This window comes from Melopsittacus undulatus, chromosome Z (assembly GCF_012275295.1).
Source record: "Melopsittacus undulatus isolate bMelUnd1 chromosome Z, bMelUnd1.mat.Z, whole genome shotgun sequence".
In the NCBI taxonomy this organism is placed as follows: domain Eukaryota; kingdom Metazoa; phylum Chordata; class Aves; order Psittaciformes; family Psittaculidae; genus Melopsittacus; species Melopsittacus undulatus.
In genome coordinates, this window is record NC_047557.1 from 46,625,256 (window position 1) to 46,648,112 (window position 22,857).

Here is a 22,857-nt window from a genome sequence, read left to right on the forward strand (position 1 = left end):
TCATTTGTGCTGCTGAAGACAACCAGTTAGACTTTTTCTGTTTGTATTCTGTGTTCTCCTTTGTGCTTTTTTGAAAAATGGTTTTGTTATTGGCTGAAATGCAGTTTTTCATAGGTAATGGCTAAAAGGTTTTTGGGTTTTTTTTGTAACAAGTAGCCCTCAGTGAGAAGTGAGAAATGAGAAACCAGAGAGAAGGATGAACTGCAGCTAGTTTGGAAACAGGCTAGGACAGAAAAAATGCTGCAGTGATCCCAAGAGAATATTGGTATGAGGAACTGTGTAAAAAGTTGAGCAGAAGATTGAACTGGTCATTGTCAAATGACTGGAGGAATTTTTTTATAAAGCAATGGTAAAATGAGTTACATAAATGCAAGGAATACTGGAGGCTGAAGTTGGGGAGAAAGATAATGCAGAAAGAATGCAAGTACAAAGTTTAGAAAGAAGTGAAAGACCTATTGGTTTGCTTTAATTCAGTATTGTGGAATGGCATATATCTTCAGAAAGTGGTAAAGTGACACATAGTATTGACAGTTAAAGAGATCTAGCCAAACTGAAAGTGTTACTGATATGTAATAAAAGTGAGCAGAGCCATGCAACCTAGGTGTCAACAGCAGAACAGACTTCTTAAATGATACTCTCAGTTGAAGTGCTTGAATGTATATATGCAGTAATAGTCACTTCTGTTGTGCACACATTAAGGCTTATCTCAGCTCTAGAACAGTTATTATCCATGTCCTTAAAATGTTGTGAAATGCACGAAAAACAGAACTATAAGAACATGAAAAGAATTGTTTTTATAAAGATAGATGTATGTGATGAGACTGAAGCTGATGTAATAGGTGCATGACTTTGCCTTTAATATTTGGTTGACTCGTACTAAATAGCTGTGTAGTATTGCAAGTTCCAAGGATCCTACTAGGGAAGAAAGTTCATGATGATTTACATGCATTAGAGTAACATAAAATTTTCAGAGCTCTTTATAATAAGTCTTTTAAAAAAAAATAATTTGGAACACATTTTTTATCTTACCAAGCAGTGTATTTATGAAAACAGAAAGTTTAATTTAAATTCGGTATTTCCAGGATTTGATTTCTGAATTGTGCTCTAATTTTTAGATAAGGTTTTAATATTTTAGATTGTTTTCAGGGTGTGCCATATTGTTCACTGCTCTTTACATTGTGTTTAGTTTGCATATTTTTGAGTACATTTTTTTTATTGCTCTGTAATAGGAAATCTAAAATTAAATGTTAGTTACATGTTATCTTGGAGTTTCAACAGCTTGGACTCTTAACAGTTCCCATTGCAGTTCTGTAATTTCATTGTGGGTTCTGTTTACAGTGTCCTTAATAGCACAGAATTTGCTGCAATAAGATCAAGAGAAAACTTACAGTTTTAATATGTTGTGAAGCAAGCTTCTCTAGCTTATTTGCTTGATCAAAAATTTATTTCCTGGGGGCTCTTGTTCCCCCTTTCTCTTTCACTTAACAGTTCTTACTCTGCTAAAAGAATCTGAAGGCATATATTTAGGAAATTTTGTATGTATCAAGTGATTCTGATAAAACCCAAGTTACTAAGTTATAAAACTTAATATTGGTGCCAGAATTGTCACTCTTAATTACTTGGCAGTTACATTTTGCTGCTGCTTGATGTCTTGATGACACAGACATAATGCGGAACTTTTGAGACCATTCATAGAACTTTCTATATGAAGAGGCAGAGATATTTCAATTTTATAACTGCTGGATGAGTAGAGTAACTACTAATTCTGTGTAGCACTTGACTGACTAGACATTAAGAATTTACTATGCTCCCTGGAAGTAGTCCTTTGACTTTCTGAAGTTAGCAAGAAAATAGATGTGGCTCACTTGTTTACAATTAAGGCACTTCTGATCAGTTTTACCCTTAATTCTTTATTCTTGTACTGTGATCTTAATTTCATGCTAGAAAATCTTGTTATCGAAAGACTATGCATTGATCTCATAGCTTTGTAGACTTCTGGAGTAGGGTAGACTTCTAGAGTAGGGTTTCACTATCATAACTGCACTTTAAAATTTCTCTCACAGTGATTGCTTGAACTACTTGGACATATATTCGAGAATTGGACAATAAATTGGACATATATTGTCAAGATTCCTAACTTTTCTGTTCAGGAAACTGTAGAAGATAATTCAGGTCTCTGATGGACGAGGCTTCAACTTCTGCTTATGTTTGCTAAGAATCTTTGGACAATTTGTTTTAAAGGCTTTTTTTTCATGCCCCACTGGAGAATAAAAAGAAAAACTAGACTTGCACAGCATAGGACTTTGTAACCCTGAAGCCAAACACCAGTTCTCTATCATCCATATAAAAGGTTCTGTAAAGGGAGAAAGCCAGGTATTTTCTCTAAGGGGTATCCCAATGGCAGATGAAAACAATGATACTGTGCAAACACATAAAGGTATGAAGATTAGTTGGAAGGAACTGAGAGAGAAGGAGGGGAAAATATAATATAAAGGGCATACAGGCTGCACTATGGAATAGGCACCTAATTTTTGTTTGCTGTTATGGTCAAAAGTTACTACTAGCTATCTGTAACAGCTTTAATCAACTGGGGGAAAAAACTAAATTGAAATGTAGCTGAGATACATCTCTTCTTTCACTGTTCAGATGCTCAGATAGCTATTTGTTAGATAGCTATTAGGCTCTGCCTGGCTAATGGCTGACCTGATAGTTGAGTCATCTCTGGTAGTTTGTGGCCCGCTGAGTAAAATCTTTGGTATGTGTAAATGCAGTGCATTTCATGGGGAAGTTCTTGGAACTATACTGTGGTATGTGACTTGTAAAGACTCACTTTTTGAGGCCAGAATCTCATATTCATTTTGTATATAGAGTTTGTACTATGCTGAAGGCTAGCTTAAAATATTAATATAGTTAGATGATTTATGTCAGTCAAATTACAGAGATGACATCACTATAATTTGTAGTTAAGCAGTCTGAAAAAATCTCTTAATTGTAGTAGGTTTTAAACACAGTTAAGAAAGCGCTGTGGTGATGTGTTTCTAAAAAGTAGGTGTTTCATTCTAGATACATAAACTTTCAAAAAAAGTAGTTCTTACTGTCTGAAGAGATTTTGCCTCCTTCACTGCTTAACAAACTTTAACAGTCAATTTAGTTGATGTGGCATTAGTCATATTCATCAACTGTTGTCTTAAGCTTACAGCCCAGAAATCCAACCGTATCCTGGGCTGCATCAAGAGAAGAGTGACCAGCAGGTTGAAGGAGGTGATCCTGCCCCTCTACTCTGCTCTCACGTGACCCCACTTGGAGTATTGTGTGCAGTTCTGGTGTTCTCAACACAACAAGGACATGGAACTGTTGGAACAAATCCAGAGGAGGGCCACAAGGATGATCAGGGGACTGGAGCACCTCCTGTATAAAGAGAGGCTGAGAAAGTTGGGGCTGTTCAGCCTGGAGAAGAGAAGGCTGCGTGGAGACTTCATAGCAGCCTTTCAGTATCTGAAGGGGGCCTACAAGGATGCTGGGGAGGGTCTCTTCATTAGGGACTGTAGTGATAGCACAAGGGGTAATGGGTTGAAGCTTAAACCGTGGAGGTTTAGACTGGATATAAGAAATTCTTCACACTTCACTGTGAGGGTGGTGAGGCACTGGAACGGGTTGCCCAGGGAGGTTGTGAATGCTCCATCCCTGGCACTGTTCAAGACCAGGTTGGATGAAGCCTTGGGTGAGGTGTCCCTGCCCATGGCAGGGGAGTTGGAACTAGATGATCTTCAGGTCCTTTTCAACCCTAACTATTTTATGATTCTATGACAATACTTGGAAATCTCACTGTGTATGGTTGTCTTTCACCTTTGGATTGTATTTAAGAATTGCAAAGTATACTTAATGAATGTTTAAGACAAATACCCTACCCTTCATTGTAGTGTGCTTAGAATTAATTTCCAGAAATTGATCTTTCTTCCAATAAACCAGGGCTTTTCAAGGAGTAGATGCCAGCAGAACACATCTGAATGGGATGTGGTGTGTTCTTCCTGCAATTTAGAGCAGCTGTTCAGGATGGTAGTGTCAGATGTCATTACCCTGCATTTTGCTTTTCTGTTTTGTGTTTTTTCCATAGAAAGTGAAAGATCATACTTGTGTGTATGTGCGTGTTTCAGGCTATTGCTCTAATGCAGATGAGAACACAATTTCTGAACCTTACATCTCCCACAGTAACTATTTATGTAAGTGTAAGGGTAATGCAGACAAGGCAAAACCTCATAAACAGGCTTGTGGAGGAAAAACATGTTTTAGCATTTAACCGATAAGATTTTGTTTGCTTTGTTGGTTGGCCTTTTTTTTTTTTTTTTTTGGTTGTTTTTTTCGTTTGGTTTTTTTTTTTTTTTTTAATACAGAGATAGGTGCGTCCTGGCACCAGGGCTGAGAATCCTGTGGTCTTCTGCTTTCTTGTGCTTTTATTATAATTTAGAACTGTAGTGTGGGAGTTCTGAAAATTAGTCTTGCAAGATAATACTCTGATGCTGGGAAGAGTGGTCATTAAGTGTCTGAAATTAAGAAATATAAGTTTGTTTAAAATACTATTTTATAGTACCATTCTCATGTTGCCTTTACAGAATTGCTGAATTATATACTGTCAAAAGTTTATTTTGAATTACATCTGTTGCAGAAATAAGTTTTTTTCAAAAGCTAAATTGGATTAAGTGAGGCTGCTTTAATGTTATATGTCAGGAGGAAAATACAGGAGTAATAAAGCTATGCTGTTGTCTTGGTAACAACTAAATTTTAGTAATTCAGAAGTAAAAACCCAAGTTGCTGGCTAGGGTTAAACCATGACAAGTGCATGGGAAGCATTGGAAAGTATACTTTAAGGATTTTTCTCACTGTTCTTTCCTTTTATTTGTGTGCAAGAATTTTGAATGCAGTTTCTGAGCATTAACATTTGTGTGTGTTCTTGTAAAACTATACTAATGTTTCAACTTAATGAAATTAATTTTAAAAAGCAATAAAATGTAATGCACATTTCATGTGAAATACTGCTTCTCACTGAGGTAGAGCTGCGGTAAGGACATTTGCTGAAATATGGTTTAGACAAAACTTGTTCAGACTGTTGCCTAAGACAGGAAACTACTCTATTGGAAGAAATATTTTGTAAAGCTACCAGTCTGTGTCCAAACCACTGGGATAATTCTTCAATATAATATTACTGTTGATAGATGTTCTACTCTAGTGTTTTCAGTTTTTTTTAGGATTCCTACATTATGTCAACATACCTGGTTTAATGCTGTAATGTGAAGTTTTTGTCTTCAGAACTTCTCAGCAAACCGCTGTTATGGTAAAGAGTATGTCCATTTTTTTATGCTAAAAGATTCTAATAAATTATAAATAGAAACTGCAGTGTTCTGCCTCATCTGGTCCATATTATTAAAACACTTAAAATACAGGAGTTTGCTGAAAGGTTAAAAACATCTGTATAAAATTTCAGAGTCTTCATTAAGTATTACAGTCTTATCCCTAGAATTCGAGTGTACCCAAGTGTTGCTTCCACTTTGGCAGAAACTACAATATTTGTAGTCCTATTCTCAACAAAAGTCACTTGAACAGACATTGTTAACAAGAGATAGTTTTCACGAATTTCAGATTCTTTCAGTCTTCTGCTGAATAATCTGCCGTTACATCACTATGCATTGTAGTGTGAAGGTAGCTTAAAATTTTATTTATATTTTTGTTTCTGTCATAGAATCACTGTGTGGTTTGTGTAGGAAGGAATCTTTAAAGATCATCTAGTTCAGCCTCCCCACCCCACCGTGGGCAGGGACATCTTTCACTAAATCAGGCTGCTCAAAGCCCCATCCACCCAAATACACATGGTTTTGTGTGTGCATATGCACACACAATTGCATGCCAGTGCTCCTTGTTTCTGTACAATTGTAGACAAGTAACACATCTATGAGTGGAGAAAAAACTTCGGGATATCATAGGGGAGGGAGATTAACACTTGATTTGGGGTCTTTCAGCTCATAAATCCATATTTGAAGTGCATTGCTCTTTGTGGTTGTCAGCTCTAAATCATGTATGGTCAGATTTTACATACAGCAGTCTTTCTTCTCAGACATCAGATGTTGCTACCCACACAAAATCCCGAGATCTTAGTGACCAAACTGCTGGTTGAGCCTGCAGGATACTTCAGAACAAATCTGGCATTTGGCTGAATTCTTAAACCACAGGAAAGCATTTGGGGCCTGTATTGGGGTGGGGGTGAGGAAGTAACAAGAACTAAAACTGGGCATATGTTTTTGTTCTCCTTTGTTATTTAGGAGATACTTTAAGATTTTCTCTCGTGAGGGGTTGCAGAAAACTTGTGTAGCATGATCCTTTTTGTTCATACTGTAAGAATTAGGAAGTCTAAAAAATATCCATGCTTCATTTGACTTGTTAGTGCTGAAACCACTGTTCTGCTTCAGCTGACACAGATACTAACAGTTGTGGGCATAGTTATGAAAATTAAGTGGTACTTATCAGTCAAAGAGATCTTGTTGTATTTTGTTTCAGAATGACTTTTTCCATAGAACGTTGTTGTGATGTGCTCGTCCTCCACTAGCAACTGCCAGTGCAAAGTTTCATCAGGGGAGATGCATACAGGAAAAGTATTTTATGTACCAAAGTAAAAATGTTGGTGCCAGCAGGCCTGGTCACTGGCACCTCTGGAAGCAGGAATATGCTCCTAAGATGTACCAGCCTGTAGTTAGCATCTTGGGTTGTGCAATCTTTAATTTGCATCTCAGTATCTAATAGGTACAAGCAACACGTTACTGCTCTCCCTTCTTGCCAGCTTTTAACCTAAAAGCAGTGCCTCAGCAAATGTTCTCATAGCATTTCCTTCTGTGTTCACGGTGGTAAAATGTAGGTATGTTATTTAGAAGTAAAGCACTTCACTTTTAGGGTTTGGTACTACTAGTATTAATTAGCACAACTATGATACCATGATACTAGTTGTGCTACTAACATACATCTTCCATGGAAAGTAGAGTCATGAAGTTTTCACTAGAATGCAGTAAACAACATTATGCTGTGTTGTTGCAGTGGAATACATGTAGTTTGGTGCCAGAACAAGCATCAATGTTAACTGAAGGTTAAGCCAGAGAATGATTTTAGGTGGTGATGCTTACTTTCAATGGACTTAAAAGCACATATTAAAAATTTCTGTGTTTTTAAGTATCTCTGTTTATGGAGACAGTTAAGTGGGTTCACAGTGAAAGCTGTGTCACTGCATGCTGTTTTTTCTTCCTTTTGCCTTTATACTGCAAAACCAGTCTTATAACACAGCTTTGTTTTTTTCTGTTGTAATACTGTCTTCCTCCCTAATTTGATATTGTGATTATACTCTTCTTATTAAAACTGATATGATTGACAGTTTATAGGGTTTGCATTTTTAGTGTCTTAACCTTCTGTTAAACACTCCATAATAATTAGAACACTATCAGATAAAATAGTTATGTAATTTCCTTTTTTTTTTTTTTTTGTAAGTGTGCTGTGATCCAGGAAGCTTTACAAAAACTAACAAGCAGAACACCTGGGCTGGTGAGTATAGTTGCAGCTGATGACAAGTCAAAAGAAAAAGTCTGTAAGTGAAACCGGCAGCTGCACTGCTGGTGACCTGTGCTGTCAGGTGTTCGGGAAATCCTTGCCTAACTGGTAGGCTGTGGCTCTTCTCTTCTGAAAGTTACTGTCAGTCTGTAAAGACTAATATGTTTTGGATCTGTTGATTTGGATTCAGTAAAGCTTCTTGGATGGTTTTTGTTGTGTATGCTGCTTTTTGCAGAATTTCCCTAAGAATTTGTTGTTTCATAAGTCATCTTCTATAGATCCAAACAAGGAGTTTCTGTTCTTCTGTAACAGTATAGTTTATTACTACTGAGTATGTCAGAAGCATGTTGTGTTTTCTACTTTGATGTGGGAAATGACATTCTTCAAGACTTATAATAAAATTTTGCAATGAAAGGTTTTGCATTCTGTGAGTTTTTTGTTTTTTGTTTTTTCTTGATAATTTTTTCCATATTAAAGGCTTACTGTACTTGCATGCTGGTATTAAACATGGTGTTTCTCATTCATCATGTTTAAGAATCCAAAGTTTTATGGGATTTTATTTATTTTTCATCATGTGAAAAAGTCATCATGCTTTAAAAGTCAAGATGTTCTGAAGTATGTAAGCTTATTTTCACAAAATGGGGTTTATCCATTCTTACTAATGTCTTCAGAACTGTCAGTGTGCAACTGAAATGTAAATTTAATTGAAAATAGTAGGTTTAAGAAGACTTAAGTTTTATTTGCCTTCAGTGAAAATCTTCAGTCAGGTTTTGAACTAATAACAGTTATTGGCTTAGTTTCTAGAAAATCAGTTTGAACTGCTGAATCACATTCTTACTTCATTAGCCTTGTGTTCTTTGTTCCCGAAAGCACAGTGAAACACTTCATTAAGTGCTAGCAAATGAATTATGACTTCAAAAGGATTAGGATTTAGTTTTCCTTTTTACAGGTATGACTTCATATTTGTAGTGTAGTAATGACTGGGGACATACCACTAAATAAAAGTTAACTGGTAATCTTTATAAACCTACCTGCTTAACAATCAGTGCAGCTACGGTAGTACTTAATTTTTTTCCATGAATTGTAAATTGGGGTGGGAATAGTATATAATAAATTCAGATGTTATAAAATATTTACAGCTTCGTGAATAACAGCTCAGAGGTGTACTGCAAAAGGGCATGCTAGTTTCTAACTTTGAGGGCTTTTCATAGTTTGTGGTTTTGTGGAGGGGTTTTGGGTTTATGGTTTTGGGGGTGTGGGTTTTTTTGTTTTGCATTTTTGTTGTTTGTTTTGTGCCCTCTTTTTGTTTTGCTTATGGGTCTTTAAAGTAGAATAGTATAATACTACATTACAATTGATTCTTAATAGCTCTCTTGGTGGAAAAAATGGGATCTCTCCTGTATGCTTCTGCACAGCCTGTGAGACTTGATGTGGTAGTATAATCACAGCAGTGCTCTGAACTCTAGAGTTTCTTTTCTGTATGGATGTATTTTATCCATAGTAAAATATTTTTTAGTTTAGTAGAAAAAACTGGCTTTATGTTTTGCTCTAGTAAAGTAGTTAGCAAGCTAATTGCTTCCTATTACATCTTCAAGTGCTTTTTAAGAGTTGACTGTTGTCCTGGTGTCATTTAGCATTGTTATGTATACATTGATAGATTTCTATAAGAGGTGACATGTGGAAAAACAGATTTCCTGTAAATTAATTTTTAACTTTCACAATTTGTAGCAAATTCCTGACTGTGAATGTCTGTTAGGTCTTCCAGACATAGTAGTAATCTTCCTAAAAAAGCAAATTGCTAAAAGTTTGTCTTCTTATTGCTATTTTTTCCTAGGATATTCCTCTGTCATTTCCTAGCAATTCCTCTGTACTGCTCTAACACTTCAGGAAGTTAATGGGTGTGAATCATGAGGGAATTGACAAATGTGAGATGTAAATGCATTTTTCTGCAGAACAGTTTCACCATACCTCGAGGCATGTCCTGTACCTTCCCTTGTGCAGAAAAGCACAAGCATAAGGTGCACTTCTGTGTCACTCAGCAGGGTCACTAGTTAGGGGCATTCCTCTGGTTTTAAGCCCTGTATGAAAATGGACAGCAGGTTCCAGAACTGAAATGGAATTGGTGGTTTTGTTACCTTTTGTGTTGGATATTTTCAACACTTTTTTTTTGGTTTTTAACTTCTATAAAGCAAAATTATTCTGCTAGTGGGTGTGAGAGTTTCATTTCAAATAAATGAAAGTAGTTGATTTGTATTTTACCTAAGATGGAGGTAGTACAGTTTCTCTTAAGCTAGTTGCCAGTCTTCCCTGCACTAAGCTCAGTGGTTTTTAAAGAGGGTTTCCTTTCTCTAAGTGATTGACCTTGTGATATAGAACTTGCCTTATGAGTAGGAAGGAGAAGTACCACCTCTAGTATTTGTTTAGCTGTATTCTTGACTGTATTTGCTCTGCTCGCTGAATGTTCTCAGATACGTGGAATATGAGGGAACTTAGTTCTGAGTATGAAAACAAGCATTAAGAGTTAAACAAAATATTTTTTTAATCTTAAAGTCTCAAATCAAATTACTTATGCTTTATCTGGGTCTTTTTTTTTTTTTTTCCAGAGTGCTATAACTGAAAATACATCTTCTGCGTTTGAGGAAGGACAAGTTCATGATTGAATGGTGGATTAATAAGTAGCTGTCTTCTTCCAAGAGTAAGAAGATACCCAGGGAGTTGGGAAGAACTGAATTTTCACCCTAGTCCAGCAGCTTTGCTGCTCACTTAAACACAGATGAATGAAGACCCCATTTGGAAAATCACCAGGTCAGCGGTCCAGAGCTGATGCAGGTGAGGTGTTTTTCTGGGTGGTTTTGTTTGGTTTTAGAGGATAAAAAGCATTCTTACTTTATAGTTGTTTTTTTTTTATATATGTGTAAGGTTTTTGTGAAGGTGTTACCATTCCTGTCTTAGAAATATATTTACTTTTGCTATAGAAGCTGATGAATTAAAAGGATATATGTAAATTTAATTTATCAGTACAAAAGTACATAAGTGTTTAATAGAATATTGAAATTTTATTAGACTTGTAAGTTACATAAACTTCTAAAAGGTAAAAACATCAGTGTTGTAGGATTATATTGGCATATCAAGGAGAGGATTTCTTCATCAGAGAAGAGCTGGAACATAAATTTATTCATATATTTACAAGTTAGAGTAAAACTTTATAGAAGCTGATCAGGTAATAATTGTAAAAGACAAGCTCTTGAAAACACCACAAAAATGCAAATAGGGTTGCTGCTGTGTGTGCTCTCTAAACTGAAATAGGTTAGTCAAGGTATTTCAAAGCAATTTTTTATTCAGACAAATGTAAAATATGTGTCAGTGTTCATCCTCTTATGACTAGGTAGGCTTATTCAGAGTTTAGCAGCTTGAAGGGCTAATGAATCTCAGTTGGTCTTGTGTTCTCTCATAAGGATGAGGCAAAAAAATCAGCAACTGACTAGTGAAGAATTGTTCTGTAGGTTGACGCATGTTTCTGTACAAATTAAGACTCTGCCTTTGCTGTGCATTTTGCCTCAGTGTGTCAGGGAGTAGAAGTTAGCATTTGCAAGGTAAGAATTCTACTGACCAGCAGTCGGAGAACGAAAAGGCTGATGAGCGCTGCTCAATCATCTGTTTAATTATTTCATTTTTGTTGAACTTGGGTAATGTAAATAATTTTGTATATTTAGGGTTTTTTTTCTGCTCTAAAATTTTTTCTGTGACGGGGAAGTGTCCTTCCTATTCTGCTCTAGCAAAAGTCAGCAACCTGGAGGCTAAAGACTTTGTAGACACATGATGTAGCATATTTGCTATCACCAACCAGTGTGAATTGATACTTCTAACTGTTTCAAGAAACCAAGCAAATGTCATGTATAGATGGGGAGAGCTCAGTTAACTTTTAAAATATACAGCAATAGTCCACTCTAGTGCTTTCAAATACTCCTCCAGTTCATTGACAACTGAAGCAACTGATTCTGAATTTTTTTCTGTAACCCTCTGGAAACTTTCAAAACTGTTTGCCTGTGATTAGCTTAAATTAATGTTTAATTTGCTGCTCATTTGAAACATTTACTCATTTCAAAGGTAACTTTGGCAAGTATTTTTAATAGCTTCAATGGAAAGAACCAGTACAAAGTCTAAATCATTTGGTTCAGTGAGTTTTCACTGTCGACTGATGCGTCATCCTTCCTCTTGACACTAGCAGAATATGTGTGGGAGTGGAATTGTATTTGTAAGAGAAAATCAAGGAGAGCAGGCTTGGGCTGGGTACTTAGCTGAAGTCTTGTTGAGTGCTAAGCATAAATTGGGCACTGTGCTAAAGTTCAAAGAATGTAGACACTAGGTTTTTAAGGCAACTGTTCGGATAATTTTAATAACTTCAGTGTGACGGGATGAACAACGAAAACTACAGCACAGACTTGAAGTGTCATAACATGAAACTTACTTACATAAAGGGTAATTATGTGGTTAGATTTTTTTTCCCCTTTAATAAATAAATAAATAAATCACAATTCAAACCCCAAAAAAGCTAAGCTAGGGAATTTTACTTAAATATATTGACAAAAATTGCACTTCCTATTTGTTCTTTCCAAATAAGTATATAATTTTTAGTTGCATTTTCTGTCATTTGTTCATGATATTTTTTGCTATAACCAGTGCCATGCCAATTGTCATTAGAATTGATACAGATTTCCTTAGATGCTACTGGGCGGGGGTAGTATCCCATGATAAGTTATGATTTATCTTTTTCTTTGTAAAGTTCTTTAATCTTAACTGAGAACTCTTTATTTGGTTAATGTATTATCATTGTTATTTAAATACAACCCATAAATCATACACATTTGGCATCCCTCAACTCTTGGCATAGTTGTGGCCTAGGCAGCTGCTGACTGCCCTGCTGTTATTGCTGCTGCTCCTCCTGATCATAGTTGGTGAGCTGAGGCTAGACAGTTTTTACGGCTTTTTGGGATGGTAAAAAATGGGGGATGATATGGAATTATTTACTGTTTATTTCTTTATTATGGATGTGCATTAGGAGAGAGTGCAGCAGGCAGCATCATTAGGAGACTGTGTAGCCTGTTCTGTAGTGAAGGTTGGGCACTGGACCTTTAAAGGCAGCTACTGAGCAAGCAGGACAGAATGCTTGTTTATCACAGTGGTACTTTCACTAATGGTGGTCAAATTCTTCCTTTTAAATGAACAGCAAATGCAGTAATTGAGTTCATCAGAGTTTATAAAATTATTATTTTGGTGGCTGTAAAAGAGATCTTGCACTGAGACATAAATTAAGATCACAGTGAGCGGTTGTTTGATCTTTCTTATTTTTTATAAAGTATCTCTAGGAGAGAAAGCTACAACCAGGTGTAGTGGCAAAGGTTTAGATGGCAACTCTCCCTGTTCTGGATGACTGCATCTGAAGAGCTACAGTTAAAAACTCAATATCCAGTAATGAGTAATGTCCCTCAAGGGTCAGTACTGGCACTATTTAGTATCTTCATGAATGAAATAGTGGGATTAAGTGCACCCACAGCAAGTCTGCTGATGACACCAACCTGTGTAGTGCAGTCAGCACACTGGAGGGAAGGGGTGCCATCCACAGGGGCCTTGACAAGCTTGAGGCATGGACCAGTGCAAACCTCAAAGTTCAACAAGACCAAGTGCAAGGTCCTTACTTGGGCAATATCAGTATTGATACTGGGACAGTCCCAATATCAGTACAGATGGGGATATAAATGGATTGAGGGTAGTTCTGCAGAGAAAGACTTGGGGGTGCTGATGGATGAAAAGCTGTACTGAAGCCAGCAGTGTGCTCTCACGGCCCTGAAAGCCAAACTTATACTGGGCTGCGTCAAAAGAAGTGTGACCAGCAAGTCAAAGGAGGCGATTATCTCTGCTCTGGTGAGACCCCACCTACATTGAGCTCTGGGGGCCCCAGCAAAAGGGGAACGTGGACCTGCTTGAATCCAGAGGAGGCCACAAAGGTGCTCTGACTGCTGGAACACCTCTCCTGTGAGCACAGGCTGAGAGAGCTGGGGTTGTTCAGCCTGGAAAAGAGAAGGCTTCAGGGAGATCGGTAAAGTCTGATACAGACCTCATAAGGAGTCCATTTGATGGAGAGAGAAAGCCAGGTCCTGTAGTGATATTACAGGTCATGATGGTTTTAAACAGAAAGACAGTAGATTTAGATTGAATATAAGGAAGAAATCTTTTACAGTGAGGGTAAAGATGCAGTGAAGGTAAGATGCTGGACCAGGTTGCGTGGAGAAATTGTAGATGACACATCATTGCAGGTGTTCAGGGTCAGGTTGAATAGGAGTTTGGGCAGCCTGGTGCAGTAAAGTCTCTTTACCCAGGAGCAGGTGGGTGCTCTTGTGAGGATATCTTGAAGATGGCATGAGCATCTGTGATTTGCTGGACACTGTAAAAAAAGTCTTGTGCCCTAACAACTTTTAAATGGTATTTGTTGTGCTTTACAGCATTATTATATCTTGACATTTATTGCCTTTCTTTAAAAATAAAGATGGTTGCTACTTCTAAGAAACTGCATGAACAAATAGTGTTTCAGAACAGCTAGATACTTAAAATGTAAAATAAGTTTTTTGAAGTCTTTCCTATAAAATTGCAATCATCTGGTAGTAGATAATATAGCATTAGTATAGTATTCCTATTATTCATTCTTCCTTCTAACTAAAAGATATGGTGAAAGACTGGAAATACTTCATGAACTATATATTTGATCTGTTAATCATGTAAAAAATTGTGGGATTCTAGCAGCCTGTGTGTGTATACACATGTACAGGCTGTGTATGTATATACACATACACAGTAGATGTTGTACAGGCTACAAAAAAGATTGAGGTATAGATAAACTAGTGGTTGTGTCACATATGGGGCAAAATCATAGAATCATAGAATAGTTAGGGTTTGAAAGGACCTGAAGATCATTCTGTTCCAACCCCCCTGCTATGGGCAGGGACACCTCACACTAAACCCTGTCACCCAAGACTGCATCCAGCCTGTTTGAACACTGCCAGGGATGGAGCATTCACAGCTTTCTTGTACAACCCATTCCAGTGCCTCACCACCCTCACAGTAAAGAACTTCTCCTCATATCTAACCTGAACTTCCTTTGTTTAAGTTTGAACCTGTTACCCCTTGTCTTGTCACTACAGTCCCTAACGAAGAGTCCCTCCCCAGCATCCCTGTAGGCTCCCTTCAGATACTGGAAGGCTGCTATGAGGTCTCCATGCAGCCTTCTCTTCTCCACACTGAGCAGCCCCAGCTTTCTCAGCCTGTCTTCATAGGGGAGGTGCTCCACCCCCCTGATTATCCTCGTGTACCTCCTCTGGGCTTGTTCCAGCAGTTCCATGTCCTTTTTATGTTGAGGGCACCAGAACTGCACACAATACTCCAAGTGTGGTCTCACAAGAGCAGAGTAGAGGGGCAGGATCACCTCCTTTGACCTGCTGGTCACGCTCCTTTTGATGCAGCCCAGGATACAGTTGGCTTTCTGGGCTGCGAGCGCACACTGAAGCCGGCTCATGTTCAGTTTTTCATTTTTCATCAGCCAACAATTCCCAAATCCTTCTCGTCAGGGCTGCTCTGAATCTCTTCTTTGCCCAGCCTGTAGGTGTGCCTGGGATTGCCCCGACCCAGGTGTAGGACCTTGCACTTGGCATGGTTAAACTTCATGAGGTTGGCATCAGCCCACCTCACAAGCGTGTCAGGATCCCTCTGGATGGCACTTCTTCCCTCTAGCGTATCAACCGAACCACACAGCTTGGTGTCCATTGGCAAACTTGCTGAGGGTGCACTCAGTCCCAGTGTCCATGTCACCAACGACAATGTTGAACAGGATCAGTCCCAACACAAATCCCTGAGGGACACAGCTCATTACTGGTCAGGTGGACATTTAGCCATTGACCACAACACTTTGCGTGCAGCCATCCAGCTAGCTCTTTATCCACCAAGTCATCCACCTATCAAATTGATGTCTCTCCAATTTAGAGACAAGGATGTTGTTTGGAACAGTGTCGAACGCTTTGCACAAGTCCAGGTAGATGACGTCAACTGTTCTGCCCCTATCCCATCAGTTCTGTAGCCCCATCATAGAATACCACCACATTGGTCAGGCAGGATTTCCCCTTAGTGAAAACGTGCTGGCTGTCACCAATCACCATGTCATTTTCCATGTGCCGTAGGATGGTTTCCAGGAGAATCGTAATTTTTCAGAAAATTTAATTTTAAAAAATAATAATAATAATGCATTAAAGTTTTCTACAGCTGGCTTTGATTTTGTCTTTTTGTAGAGACAGCAGCATCAGCCAGCTGCTCCTTTGCATGGCAGTGTGCCTGTCTCTCATTAGGGAGACTAATTATAGTGGATGGCTGTCTGCAGTATAAGGGAATACGGTTTGGGGTTTTTGGTTGGAGTTTTGTTTGTTTGTTTGGAGGGTTTTGTGTTTTTCTTTTTTTTTTTTTAATTAACAGTGTAGTACAGTTGGTTGTAAAATGAGTTGCAATTACCCTTATGTTTACACTTTCATTTGGCCTTTAGTCTAGTGATCTCCTGTTTAATGCTGTGTATTTACAAGCTTTTGCATTTGTTTCCTGTTTAAAATTGTTGCTCTATTGTCTTTGTGAACTAAGGAAAGAGATCCCACTCCTAGAAGTGACTTGGTTAGGACTGTAGTGGATTTTTTTTGGCAGAGTCAGAATTAATTTTATCTTTGTACTTTGATTAAAAGAACTCTCTTCCTTCCCCGAACTCTTTCAAGTTCAGGTTGGGCAATACTAGGTGAGTAGAAGCACGCCAAAGAGTTTCGTCCCTGAAAGGAATTCTGAAATAGCGTCCAGATACAGAGTAATTCATGTGGTATTACTGCTGTTCCCAGAGAAGATTCTGAAATATAACTTTAAAATATCCAGCGTTCACTGCTTTTTGTAAACATGGGATGTTCACAGAGGTAAGCTAATGGTGCTGTGTTTTGAAAAGCCTGCCCAGTGTTCATGAATTGAATGGTGCAGTCTGATGTGATAACACCAGACAGCATAAAAACATTGCCAGTAGCTTTTTCTCGTCCTTCTCCCTATTCTCTCTGCTTATACCTTGCAGCTGAAGTGACATGTATACTTCCCCTGGAGTCAGTCTTACGGAAGAATGTTTCAGTGTGTCTTGTCTTATCCCTTTTCTTTGTCTAGAGTAAAGTAGAAGTATTCAGAAATGCTGTTTCTAGTTTTGCTGTTGAATTCTGAGGATCTTTTATGAGCAGAATAAATTGAGCCTCAAAAAACACACTGACCACGTGGCAGTTAAATGCTGAATTCTTGACGGAAGCTGGAGTTTTGTGTTCACTTTCTTTTACAAAATACGTGTTTCTGTGCTCTTACATGACTGGCTGAAACATAAATATTTTCTCCTTCCTGAGATTCAGCAAAGTGTCAGTCTTCACTGGTTATTATAAAGATGACTGAAACTAATCCATTTATTTTTATTTTTGTTCAGTGTTAATTTTTTCTATTTTTAAATTCAGGGCTGCTTATTTGCAGAGTATTTTTGAGTGTTTTCTAAATTATGGGATGGAGTGGCTATAGTTAAAACTTGTCTTTCCATAGTTAAAAGGTGAAGGTTGTGGATTTAGACCCATTCAGTCAATGACATTCATGCTATATTAAGAATGTAATAACTTGTTGTCGTGGTTTAAACCAAATCCACACAGTTCGTTCACTCACTGCCCCCCTTGCTCCCCCGACTCCCAGAGAGTTAGGAAGGAGAATCCAAAGAATGTAGCCCCCACGGATTGAGATAAGAACGGTTTAATAGCTAAGGCATAACACAAATCACTACTGCTACTACTACTACAAATAAGTGAAGAGAATACAACACCTCACCAGCCACCGACCCATAACTCACCCCACCCTGCCCAACCGAGCACCGACCAATACCTCCTCCATCTCCCCAGAGCTCCAGCCCTTCTGGGTCTCTCCCGGTTACCTCCTGGGTATGATGTGCTATGGTATGGAATACCTCATTGGCTAGCCTGGGTCAGGTGTCCTGTCTCTCCTTCCTCCCAGCCTCCCCTCCTCCCTGGCAGAGCATGAGCTCAGAAAAAGGCCTTGGAAAAACCAAACATTTGAGCAGTAATTTAAAACATGCTCGCTATCAGCGACCGTTCTCAGCCTGAAAGTCAAAACACAGCACTGCACCAGCTACCAGGAAGGAGAAAAATGACTGCTACTGCTCAAACCAGGACACTTCTCTTTATTGTTCTCTAATTAGTGTTGAGATCTTGAAGTCACATTGTCGCTTGTGACCAAACTGCTTGACCCTAAAACACTTCGTATGTGGTTGTTTTTTCTCATGGCAGATTTGCTACCTTTGAAATGTTTGGGATTTTTTAAATGCTGTTGTGCTTTGAACTGGACATACAATGCAGAATGACTAATGCTAACTAGGCTTTTGTCACAAGCTGTTAAGTTAGTACCATAGGTTTCAGGAGAATTTAATAGAGACAGTTACTGGTTTGTTGTGTTCTGCAGTCCTTAGGTGATGGTGGAGATCGGCAGTATATGTGTCTGTTAGAAGTTTACCTTAAAATTATCACAAAGAATATTTTAAATCATTAAAACATAGCAGTAAGACATCATTGGCATCACTCATTTTAATGTCATACATTTGCAAATAAGTATAAAGAGACTCTGCAAGCCCTTGACAATTCTAAATTGTGAAAGAGCCTTCTGCATAGCTGGTTTCTTGCCATAAAAGGTAAATTTCCTGTCTGATTTATTTTGTGGTAGCTTTTCTACTGCCTTTAATTGTGCAAAAAGCAAAATATACAGAACTTAAGATATCCTCACATGTCAGAAGTATTTTCATATTTACATTTCACTGCTTATTCCTGTAGGGAAAAGCAATATTGAACAGCATTTTGAAATGCTTTTATGTGAATTGTTCATAGCAGGATTTTCCACTTCAAAAGGATAGTTTTTGCAGCCATTCAAAGAGTATGTTGTATTAGCTGCTTGAAAGATAATGTGTTATCTTGGCAAAGGTCAATGATATTTTGCAAGGAAGATGATAGTTACAGAGGTACTTTGGGGTCCACAGCTGTTCCTCTGTGTGACAGGGGCTGTTCAGCGTACTTTTTGTATTTTTGCTACTGGTGTCTGTTTGAACATACCATTTTTGTGCCATCTGTGGACTTCAGTGTAAGCTTTTATTAGGGAAATGGTCTTTCACGTGCTGCTGGTAGACAGAAGTGTATACATCTTACTGATGCAGTTTCGAGGGTTATAGCATTATGTAGTGTATAGTCTTCAAGTGTGGAACCAGTTTCCTAAGGTATAAAACCTGCATCATCTTTGGGTTATAAATAGTATCTGTAATTGTTACAGCAGTTACTGTAAGGCATTACCTCTGGATTATTTTGATAATGAGAGAAAAAGCAGTTCAGAACAGTTCTCGTATGTTACTGTTATTTCCTGTGGACATTATCCTTATTTTACAGTAAGTGAAAGCGGATCAGGCAGTGAAATTGGGGGTGTGATCAGGGAGGGTGCACATATACATGTTTAACAGTGCAGCTGTTAAAGCAAGCTGTCCTAGTGTTAATGTGTGTGAACTGCTTAAGCTGCCTTCTTTGTCTTGATTTCAAAATCCTCACAGAAGATTGCAAGGATTATGGGTGTACTCTCTGAATATATCTCGTTGGCAGTAAGGAAAATGCTATCCCAAGTTTCTGTATTGGGTTTGCATGCAAAGCTGTTGGGGGTGGCTACAGCGGTGGTCTCTCTGAGAAGCTGCTAGAAGGTTCCCCCATGTCTGACAGAACTGATGTCAGACATCTGCAAGACAGATCCACCGCTGGCCAAGGCTGAGCCCATCAGTGGCAGTGGTAGCACCTCTGGGATAACATTAATAAGGGAAAAATCATGCTGGCAAACAGGAGCCAGAAGAAAAGAATTGAGACTATGAGGGAAGCAGCCCTGCAGACACCAAGGTCAGGAGGGGAGGAGGTGCTCCAGGCACCAGAGCAGAGATGCCCCTGCAGCCCGTGGTGCAGACCATGGTGAGGAGGCTGTGCCCCTGCAGCCCACGGAGGTCCATGATGGAGCAGGTTCCACCTGCAGCGCCCCCATGCTGCAGCAGAGGGATGCCTGAAGGATGTTGTGACCCCATGGGAAGCCTGCACTGGAGCAGGCTCCTGGCAGGAGCTGTGGCCCCATGGGGAGAGGAGCCCACACTGGAGCAGGTTTGCTGCAGCACTTGTGACCCCATGAGGGACCCACTCTGGAGTAGTCAGTTTCTGAAGGATGCATCCCATGGAAGGGACACACTCTGGAGCAGTCTGTTCCTGAAGGATGCACCCCATGGAAGAGACCCACACTGGAGCAGTCTGTTCTTGAAGGATGCACCCATGGAAGGGACCCATGATGGAGCAGTCTGCTCCTGAAGGACTGCACCCATGAAAGAGACCCCTGCTGGAGCAGTCTGTACCTGAAGGATGCACCCATGGAAGAGACCCACTCCGGAGCAGTCTGTTCATGAGGGATGCACCCTGTGGAAGGGACCCATGCTGAAGCAGTCTGTTACTGAAGGGCTGCATCCCATGGAAGGGACCCACACTGGAGCGGGTTGTGAAGAGCTGCAGCCCATAGGAAGGACCCACGTTGGAGAAGTTCTGGAGGACTGCCTCCCATGTGAAGGGATCCCACCCTGTAGCAGGGAAAAAGTGTGAGGGGTCCTCCCCTGAGGAGGAAGGAGTGGCAGAGACAGCTGGGGATGGATGGACCACATCCCCCATTCCCATCCCCTTGTGCTACTGGTGGCTAGGAAGCAGAGAAATGGAGAATGAAGACCAGGAAGAAGGTAGGGGTGAAGGGAACATGTTTTATGAACATGTAGCCTGTGTCTGTCTCTGCAGAGCCTTCTTCCATTGTAGCAATTGCTTGATCAGTCATAACACAAAGTGTTCGGATTCTTTGCATTTTGACATTAAAAAGGAAGACTAGTGTAAAATGGCTATTTTTGGCTTTGTGGGCACACTTTATTTTTCAATAATTTCAACATCATTTATATTGTAGGTCATACAGGAGTGTCTGCCAGCATGATGAAGAAAAGAACTTCCCACAAGTAAGTTGTTAATATTTGTACTAAAGTATAGCTCTCAGTAACTGGAAATGCTGTTCTAGAAATATATCTGTATTGTTCCACCAACTTTGTTCTTGAAAATCATGTGGAATAATACTCAGTCTGTATATGTGTGTTGAGTCAGACTTTCAGTTTTTCAGAGGGTGATAGGAAAGAATGCCCTTAGAAACAGTTTTAAACATTGTTCTGACTGTTCATATGGCTTTGTCCTTGAATACAGTTTTGTAGTTCTTTCTGAAATTCAGAGAATAGGAGTGCCAAGCCAGAAATTAACCGCCCATACTGTAGAATCTCTGTTCTCTGGCACAGAGTTCATGTATTGTCACCTGGCCAATAAAAACTGCAAAGCATGCTTACTGCTAAGTCTGGAAGTAATATTAAAAGTATCAAATCTTGTATTCACTACAACTGTAATTTTGAAGAGGAATTTTCCTTTAAAAAAAAAGAATATATTGAAATACTTCTCTAAGGAGGCTGCTAATTCGTGTTGAAGGATACCTGCTTGTCCCACACATTCATGTAATGTTTTTTTCCCTCTGCAACATTCTTAAATAGTAGCAGCTGAACATGGGTGAGTAGCTGTGTGAAAATAGAGGTGATGTTCTGGGCATAATTGTTACTAGTGTCAAGCAGCGAGGTGTTATATCTGGCTACATCTCTGGTGGGAGAAATATAAGCTGGGTAAGTGTGAGATTTACTAAAATGTTACTATCTCTGTGTAAAGACTTACAGTGGTGCATCAATCAAAACCTTTGTTCAGCAGGTGAATTTTCCACAATTAAGATAGTTAATCACTGCTAACAGTGTTAACTGTTTCCCACAGACAACACCTGATGTAAAACTACTCTTAATTCCTGCCACCAGCTCATCATTATCCATTCTTGTGTATCTTCATAGAGGGCAAAGAGAAACATTTATTTGTATAGGGGCAGTTAGAGTTGGTTAAAACTTAATTTCTCTTGTTCTCTTTCAACCGCTCAGAGAAAGGAGTGTATGATGGGAAGACTATCAGAGGTGGGTTGCCTTTTGTACTTGAGGGTGGCTAGATTTGTCTTTACTGTTGTGTTAATATACACGTATTTAACTACCTAAATAGGCTGTAAATTTGTTAGCATGAAGGGCTTTTATGGGGCATAAGAAGTTTTGATTATAAGTGACAAGATTTTGAGGCATTTAGCTTGAGGGTCCAGCTTAGTTTTATGTTAATTTAGTGTAGTTCGATTGTTTGTTAATTATTTACTAAGGGGTTTTTATATCAGATCAAGATGACTTTTTGTGTGCTGTCCCCTGATTCATTCTGAGAATGAGGCGTAGTAGTAGAGAATTTTTTGTATTTATTGTAAATGAGTAGGTTATGAGTGACCATGTAATAATATATGTTTATACTACTCTGAGCCATTATGATAGACCATGAGTTAGTAATGCATCCTTTGTCACTGATTTAGTTAGTTAGTTACTACTCATTTAAAGAAAAAGTCTAGTGTCAAAGACCATCAAGCAGACTTCAAACCAGCTTTAGAAAGTTTGTGGCAGAGGAAGGAGCCAGAAGCCAAGAGGATAGAACAGGGCATGACTCAGTAATTGAGGATGTGTTAGAATGAGCAGCATGGATGAGTCTTCTGAGCTATTCTCTACAAATGGTAGTTAACTGTTGAACCTTCCGGGAACAGTTCCCATGGTTCTAGGGCAGTTCTTCCAAGTGCTTTGTCAGTGGGCAGTCGTAATCTCTGTCAGTATGAAGCTGACCTTACTGACATCAGTCAGTCAGTAATCTACCAGACACCATTCTTTCCACCCTTGGTGCATAACAAAGGAGGGCAAGAAATGGCATAAATATAAAACAATCATTTCTTCATAGGCTCTCTATTATGGTTGGCAATTCAAGGAGACGTGGAGGTGCAGGTTATACCTGCTATTTAGCTAACAAATGAACTTAAATATTTCAGAATTCTGAACAAGCTAACTTTTAGTCTTGGTTCCTGAAGCATCTGAAGATGAAATTCACAACTAAATGATGGCTTTTGAGAGTACTAGAAGTACTTAAAAACTTTTGCCTCAACTAATGTGCCTTACAGTCTGAATATTGTGAAAAGTAGTTAATA

At 38.9% G+C, this 22,857-nt stretch overlaps 1 protein-coding gene across 6 annotated transcripts in view; it reads left to right on the plus strand.

Annotated features, from left to right (window-relative positions):
* Nucleotides 1-22,857, plus strand: part of SPIN1 (spindlin 1) — a 53,266-nt gene that overhangs the window by 18,885 nt on the left and 11,524 nt on the right. For 4 of the 6 annotated variants that reach the window (XM_031054179.2, XM_034072727.1, XM_034072725.1 and 1 more), the window contains 2 exons: nt 10,185-10,410; nt 20,689-20,737. In XM_031054179.2, coding sequence (XP_030910039.1) covers nt 10,359-10,410; nt 20,689-20,737 — 101 coding nt within the window. In that variant the 5' untranslated portion in view covers nt 10,185-10,358. Of the gene's footprint in view, nt 1-7,521; nt 7,576-10,184; nt 10,411-20,688; nt 20,738-22,857 lie in introns of all 6 variants that reach the window. The other 2 variants (XM_031054178.2, XM_034072726.1) reach the window with 1 other exon arrangement.